The sequence below is a fragment of the Notolabrus celidotus genome, chromosome 8, assembly GCF_009762535.1.
Source record: "Notolabrus celidotus isolate fNotCel1 chromosome 8, fNotCel1.pri, whole genome shotgun sequence".
NCBI lineage: Eukaryota > Metazoa > Chordata > Actinopteri > Labriformes > Labridae > Notolabrus > Notolabrus celidotus.
In genome coordinates this window covers 22305919-22314117 of record NC_048279.1, presented here as the reverse complement: position 1 = coordinate 22314117, position 8199 = coordinate 22305919, and the positions used below count along the sequence as shown (strand labels likewise).

General features: G+C 48.6%; 1 protein-coding gene across 1 annotated transcript; it reads right to left on the bottom strand.

Moving 5' to 3' along the window:
* Positions 1-3169: 3169 nt before the first annotated feature.
* npas4a (neuronal PAS domain protein 4a) lies at positions 3170-7156 on the bottom strand. Its single transcript, XM_034690568.1, has 8 exons — positions 6982-7156; positions 6460-6623; positions 6260-6362; positions 5856-6165; positions 5623-5732; positions 5319-5454; positions 3405-5200; positions 3170-3286 (listed from the first exon to the last, which is right to left on the bottom strand). Exons 1-8 carry the CDS (start codon positions 7154-7156, stop codon positions 3258-3260), a joined length of 2823 nt encoding a protein of 940 aa, XP_034546459.1. The 3' UTR covers positions 3170-3257.
* Between the last annotated feature and the right edge of the window lie 1043 nt (positions 7157-8199).

The window sequence follows — 8199 nt, the reverse complement described above, 5'->3', positions numbered from 1 at the left end:
TGAGAACCAATTCTAAAAACAGAAAGTTTACCTTTTGTGTAATTAGTCTGCAGCTTGCACCTTCTACATGTCATTGGTCACTGTTGGTATTGACTCCTAAAGTGATGTCAGTGTAAAATCTCATTCTGCTTGGCTGAACCATCCAACTCTATAGTCCTGGGGCAGGAAGGAAGAGGGGCAGTGAAAGAGGCTAATTAACCACAATGTTTTTGGATCTGACTCCAAAGCTCAAGATCCTTCTTTCCTGATGAAGGGAAGTCCTGAGAAACTCTTAAGTTTGTGTTAACTTGTGCAATACAAATAAGTAGGAAAAGTGCTCTGGATAAAAATACAGCTGCACAAATGTCCATCTATGTGCTGCCATCCCTCCACCACAGCTTCGCCAAGAGACACTGTCTCAGGTACACAATGACAGATCAGGTGTCTTTCGGGCCTACATGGACAGAAACATGTGATTACTGCTTGAAGTCAGACTTTGGAAAATGTAAAGCTATCCTTTTAAAGTCCAAGTATAATCTCACTCAATTCACCCTACATAGTCTCTACTTTGCTGTGAGCTCTTTACAGTATGTTTTGTCCTCCCACCTGCCATTTTCTAATATGCTCCTTTCACAACACACATCCATGCTATCTGCTCCTCCGTGGTGCAGTGCTGCTCTTTCCCACAAGGTAGCAGCAGTCAGCTGTGCAGCTCTTCCTCCTCAGCTCATCTTCACTCCATCACTGAGACTGCAGCAGCTAGTGACAGAACAAAATGTTCGCCTGCAGAAAATGAGCAGAATGATTCTGGGTTTTTTTCTCATTAGACATAGAAGAGTCTGCATTATCTAAGATATGGCACAGGTGATGAGGCCTAACAGAAGGTACATTGGTTTTATTAGGTCTGGATGTGTATAACTCATTTCCTATCTTTCAGAATTCATAAAAAAAATGATGTCCTGTAAATTTCTCTTTTGATTGTATTCACCTCTCCTTCCTGTGGCGTCAGAGCGTCAGTTTGTCCCACATCCCTCTTTACTGTACCTCTAATTTTAGCCTCCCCTCACTCTTTCTTTGTCTCCCCCCTCTCTCCAGCCCTCCCCTCTCCGCTCCTTCTGAATGGAGGCTGAGAATAGACGGAGGCTGCTTCAGTCACAGCTCTGGAGCAGGAATGCCTATATATGGAGTCTTACACCACACCAAGCGCTGACACACTCGCAGGTACACCCAGTGAATGTGGGCTACCGTGATTTGTAAAGAGGGGTGGTGGTGGTGGTGGTGGTGGGGAGAGAGAGGGAGGAGGGGGGGTCATATGCCTACTATTATGTGTGTGCGTGCATCATCATAAGTGGGCTGCGTGCACACGCTCTCACGCAAAAAAACCTCGATGCCAAGTGTGTGCGTCAGTCTGAGTCAGATAGTGTCTCATTCTGTCTCGTCATGTGTGTGCGTCAGTGCTGTTGCTGAGCGAATCTCGCTCCAGGGGAAGAAACTGAGGAGAGAGCGGGGAGGGAGGAGAGGAGGAGGCAGGAATGGTGGGATGATGATGCTGATGATGATGAGGAGGCTGACGAGGAGGAACAAGGGGCTTGACTGTGACGACACAGACGCATCAGCAGCATTAAGTGCACTTTAATATAAATGCATTTGTATGACAACCAAATACACTTATAAGCAACACAATAGAACACTGGTCCACAATGTCCATTCTGCAGTAAGTAAGATGTTTAGAATATATTCCATCTTATACAATAAAAATCTCTTTCTCATATATACAGACCAATAACAATTTCATACAAATGTACAAATGTGTACAACCTTTCTGAAAAGATCATATGCCTATATCCACAGACATAATGCATATGCAATTACATCTTTTTCAAATATCACACATACAATATAGTAATTTTACACATGTATATTAACTTAGCCTTGAATAGCTAGAACGTAGGAATCAATCCTTTACTTGACCGTAGACAACTCTACGTGAGCATGTCGACACCATGGGAATAGTACCATTCTCAACCCGTGTCGCTTGGTAACTGAATAGAAATAGCACCCCATCCCTATTTTCATTTTTTAAAACAAAACTTTGTGTAGTCTAACCCCTCTCAAAAAAGAAGAATCGCTCATTCACATAGTCAATTGTGCCTCGCTTCACCGCGCTCCAGTGGAGCAACGATGTAAAAGTCCACGTGTGATGGACAGGAGAAAGAGTTCAGAGTTCAGCAGGTCAGGGCCGTTTCAGGCACAGGAGCCGCTATAAGCTGCCAGCATTGCAAATATTGATGCTGCAACAGTATCCAGCTGACTGTCCCCAGGACCAGGAGGGACCTGAAGAGCCCACATTCAGAGTCTAATGTACAGTACGACGAAAGCAGTGTGTGTTGGCATGATCAGAGCTCCGGCGAACTTCCAGACGATCTCTTGTTCGGTGTAACATCTCGTAAAAGGAACAAACACCTTTAACATTCTTGAGATCTTCACCAGCCGGCATCTCTTGCACATGTTGTCTTTTTTGTTTGCACATCACATTGATACACAAGATTTTAGATGGAGAGATAAATATGAAAAGTTAAAGGTTTGAAGCAGCAAACTCAAAGCTCAAAGTATTTCAGGTTTGAAGTTGGTTTCTATTTCTGAGTTTTGAAGTTGCCTTGAAGGCTGTGAGAAAAAAGGTGCTTTTAATCCAGAGCTGTGCTGGCTCTGTGGCAGGAAATCTCTTTCAATTTGGAAAATGGATAGTGCTCATCCTAAGGATGTATAAAAATTGTAAACATTTGACTTCCAATACATTTGAGGTTTGGGTTTGCGTTGCTGCATTACAGGCAAAAGTGCTATAAGTCATATCCTTATTGAAATAGCAAGATTTTTTGTTCACAACAGATTTTTCACTACGAGTGAATACAAATGCGCGTTTGGAAGTAAAACAGCGCGTAACAAGTACAGAGAGGTTTCTCTGTCTGATCATATCTGAAGCTCATGTTACAGAGAAGCTGAAATACACCACATGGACTCAAAACCCAGTCAGTTATGGGTCCATGTGGTTGCACCATTATGGTAATGTTGCACCAGGTTTGTAGAAGTTTACAGATTAATGACTGAACAAAAATATAAAGCCAATCTTTGTTCTGAGGAGACATGTAGGAGTTAAAGTCCTTAAGTTGTATATACATTATGTATATTTATACACTTAATTATTTTTTACTTTGCAGTAAAAGGGGCTCCACAAAATATGACAATATGCCATACTTAATGAAGTAAGTCACAGACTTATTTTAGAACGGAGGAACACTTCCACTCCCATCTGAAAGACAAATGAAAGAAAAGAGAGAAAGCAGAAGTTAGTGGTTTATTTTCAGAAATGTGTTCATCTTATTTTGGAGGAATAATTTTAAAAAGAGACCAGAGAGACAGATTCTCACCTTTATGGAAGCACTGTGGCGATGGATGACATTGGAGTTGATACAACTCAGGTTGTTGCCCTAAGCCAGGGGCGATCGAGGCACCTGCCCCAAACATGGGTTCCAGTACGGCCAGTTCCTCCAGGAGGGACTGAGTGCAAGACACAGCGGGCGAGGGCGAGACGATGGGCGAGGAGGTGGCGGGGCCGGGGGAGGCGGTTAGGATGAGGGGAGGGGAAGCCGGGATGGAGGAGCAGGAGGACACAGGAGATGACACCACCTCAATCTCCATGGCTTCCTCCGCTAGCCCCTCCCCTTCCACCATGGCCCCGGCCTCAGCAGCCACGGTCGCCCCGCACCCGGCCATGGAGTTACAACGCGCCGATTGGACGCTACAGAAGTGGCCCACTCCCTCAAACGGGGAGGGTTGGTGCCAGCACACAGGGGTCTGAGGAGAGGTCGGGCTTGAGGGATTGGGTGGTGGGGAGTTGGAGGGGGAGATGGAGGGGCAGGGGGAGGGGAGGCTGATGGGCTGAGGAGGAGCAAAGTCGTCTTGGAGGATGGTTTCTAAGACGCTCTCTTCAAACAGAGAGGCATCATCATCGAGGAAGATTGGAATGTCCAGACCTCTCCATGCTTTGATGGGATAAAACTCCCTGAGCATATGGACTGAATCTACATCTATGGTGTCTGTGGGGGGAGACAGGAAGGGGGAGGGAGGGGAGGAGGAGGGGGACATGGAGGGAGGAGAGAGTTTGGACAGGAGGGGATCCAGGTAGAATCCCTCTGCCAAAGAACTGATGTGTTGAGCGAGGAGAGAGATCTCCGCCCGCTCCTTCTCCCGCTCTCTCTCCAGGGAGAAGAAGGAGAGGCATGGCTGTTTACCAGGGGAAGCCTCAGGGGTAAGAAGACCCTCAGGGGGACACTGGAGGGGCCCAAGTGGTACATCTACATAGAGGGGACCCCGGACCTCAGGCAGGGTCATCACTGTGCAGTCGCCATCTCCAGGGCTGTCAGGGGTTGGGGGCAGTTTCTCATACAAAGAGCCACTGCAGGACTCGATGGGGAACAAGAAGTCAGTGGAAGAAATCGGGAGAGCAAGGGGGAGTTTAGCAGACAGGGTGTTAGGGGGAGCAGGGCTGGAGGCAGTGGTTGGAGGAGCTGAGGGAGAAGCTGATGGGGCCATTGAGGTGGTGGCACTGGCTGTTGTAGCAGAAGGAGGAGGAGTGGTGGTACCAGTGGGGTCGAAGCTGAAGAGGGGTTCACCAAATGGGAAGGCAGGCCCTCCAACAAGGGGGGTGTAGGGGGGTGTGCACACAAACTCTTTGTTCTGTTGACCTTGTGGGGCTGGGACTGGAGGCAGGGGCAAGGGTAGACTTGGCAAGGGAGGGTCGAGCTGGAAGGAGGGCGGCAGGAGGATGTTCTGGGTTAAAAAGTCTAAGTCAGCTACTGTCTCAACTGTGACCGGGGTCGGGGAGGAGGCAGCAGAGGGGTTTTCTGTTGGGTGCTGCTGAAAGAAGCTCTCCTCCTCCAGAGAGGAGATGCTGGAGCGGGGATCTCCCTCTATCTGCATGGCTTCGACAGAAGAGCTCCGGGGTTCATCGGAGGAGCCCACGCTGCAGCCGGCAGTGCTGAAGTCGAAGGATTGGGCAGAGAGGCCACTGCTGCCAGGGGTGAAGACCTGGTCTGGGCTGGACAGGGTGTCTGGAGACTGGAGGCTCAGACCCTCCGGTTGAGATGTACCAGTACTCAGAACCAGGGTCAGCTGGTTCTGCTCTGAGCTGAGCTGCTGACGCACTGACCAGGCCTCTGACTCGCTGATAGAGAAGGAAAAAGAAGGAGAAAATAGTTAGGATGTTTTGTTTGCAAAGTCTAAATCAGACTTTCACTTTAAATCTGATGACTGATGTGTAGTTTAAAAAAAACGTTAAATACCTGATGATGTAGTTGTTGCTGCTGATGGGGATTTCTCCTGGCTGCAGCTGAAGCACCATGTAGATCCAAACCCAGGACTGGTCCACAGCCTGCACACGCACCACCATCTCTGCTCTACCCTCTCCTCCCTCTCTCACTGTGGAGAAACAGTCACAGCACAAGTTGGCATCATCTTCTACTTATTAATCATCACAGTGTTTTATCACTGTGTGGTTGTGTTAGTGGGCACAATGTGTGTGTGTTTGTGTAAGTGTGTGGGCAATGGTAGTATGGTAGTAACTGTATGTGTGAAGAGTACACTTACATAGGCTGCGGTGCTGAGCGGAGGCATGTGACAGATCCTGTGGGTGGAGGAGGCTGTACCAGGAGCGCGAGCGTAAAGCTGTCACATCAAAGCCGAGATATGCGCTCACACTGCAGGGGAGAGTGGGTGGAGATGTGTTAGTAGGATAATGCTTCACCCGTTAAGTTATATCATACAGACATTAGAACAATAGTCTGTATCAAAGCAACAGGTAGAGTTGATTTTGAACCAACCTGTCCTGTGCAGCCTGAACCCTCATGTCCCGGCTGTGCTGGGAGTAGAAACATGCCAGGAACAGGTTGCTGTCAGCCAAAGGAGGGTTGGAGGTTGACTCCCTTTCTGCCCCAGAGCCCGAGCGGGTTGGGTGAGGCTCCAAAGGGGAGCAGAAACACACCCAGACTGGGTTGGAGGTCCAGTAGGAGCCAGTGGCAGGAGAACTGGAGGGAGGAGAGAGGCAGCGAGCTCGGATCAGGACCAGCTTGTTCCCAGCACTCTGCCTCCGCACAGACTTGGAGGTGTTGAAACGGCAGCGAAAGAGACGATCTGTGGAGAAGAGGAGGGGAGGGTTTTTTGTAAATCTGCACCTTGGAGGGAAAAAAATCGAACTTGTAATTGTATTTTTTACATTTTGTCTTACCCATTTCGACTGATGTGGAGGCTGACAGGTTGCTCCTCATGATAAAGTGGTCTGAGGCGTCGATAATATCATACACACTGTCCCCCTGTGCCACAAGATCCACCTAGAAAATTGATACAGGAACGTTACTTATAAAGCCCAAAGTAGAACACAAGTATTCTTGTACTTACACAGAAAAAAATCGGATAGATTGAACTCACCATGGAGTGTCCGAGGTGCTCAGAGACGCTGTCTGACAGGTACAGGAGCTTCCCTTCCCCCGTCACCAGCATCAGAAAACCAGGTAGAGCCTGCATCAACTCGGACAGCTCTTGGAAAGACAGGAACCTTGCGCCCTCCTCAACACCAGCAGCACTTCCCGCCTCTAGATAAATAAAGCCAAGTTGGTTATTTAACACGATATTTACAAGAACGATTGATGATCCGTGCCTTGATAAAAACAGTGTCCGCAGTGTGTTTCAGCACCATGGACAGCGGTAATGCCGTCTACATGGCGCTAAAGCATTTCAGCACCACGGCCAGCGACAAACTGCAATTTCAATGGTTTTATAAGCTTTGATTTGATCAAATAAAGACCCACAGCCCTCATAATGATCCGAAAGAGAGATTTTTAGCAAGGAAATTGCTTGCAGTGTCACTAAAACACTTGTTGATTCCACTACTGTGAACAGTCTGTCCCCGCTGCAGTTCATATCAACAGGTCGTTTTTATCCATTTCTTACCTTGATTGAAGAAGACGGATTTCCTGGTGTACATGCAGGCAAGAGACATGATGTGCAGGTATGACAGTCGCGCTTTATCTGCCTCGGAAATGGGCAACAAGTCCTTCAGGTGCCGGATCTCAGCGTTGATCTGGTCCCGTCGAGCCTTGGATGCTCCTTTGGTTGAGCGGTACATTGTGGCCGGTTGTTGCGGATGTAAAGTATCGAAATTCCTCCAGGTGTGAGTTGGACAGTTGTGTTGGTCAGGAGCCTCGTGCCTTGGCTGAAGTCGGGGTGCCTTGTCTCCGAGGTGTGTTCAGAGACAGGTTGTAAAAGTGGAAAAAAAGAAGCTCTGATGTGTGTTATTGGACTGTCATCTCAACTCTTGGTGTTTTTCCAGAGTAAGGTTAAAAAACCTCCTCTTGTCCTGTCTCTGTCAGTTTTAGCTCCGCCACAGCGTCCAGCTCGAGTGCTGGCCGGCTGCTGGATGTCTGTCCCCCCTCTCAGAGTGCAGGTGAATCGGCGGCTGTGTTCGCCGTCTCTCGCACTGAAGTCCGGAACCCGTGAAACTGGTTGAGGGACTCTGCTCGCGGGTCACTTATATAGGCTGGGACTCCGCCGGAGTAGGGGGGCTCCCAACGCACCAACACCGACGTAAAAGGGAGGGAGGGGGGTGGAGAAGAAGGGGGCCGATGTGTTTCATATCAGTGTTTCCAATGGTGAAACTCTCCCCCCCCCTCCCTCCCGTGTGCCCTCTCCTTTCGGTGACTCTTCCTCGACGTCAGCTCTTCCCTCTACTCGGTGATGACGTAGGGCAAAAATCGGGAGCTCCGGCGACGCAAAAAGCCCGATTTGGACAAAACCGAGTAAGGGGCGGAGCAACCGTAAAACGTAAACGGAGTCACCGGACTCCGGTGTATTGGAGGAGGAGGAGGAGGGGGTGCAGGAAGAGGATGAGGGGGGAGGAATTGGAAGACTGTGCTGCATACGAAATAGGTCTCTGTGTTTATGTGTCTGGCAGCAGATTTAGGCTACTCGTCAGAGCCTGTTTGTCCGGAGCTGTCAGTGATCATCGCAGGTGCTTTTTCTGAGCAACTGCATTATTCTGTCAATATTCAAAACAAGTGAGGTTGATGATGCTCGGCTGCACTGCAGAATGTACACATATGATATACAAGAGGTGGACATGGACGCTGAGGCCGTTAAACATCGTCTTTGCGTCGCCTTTTATGAATGAAC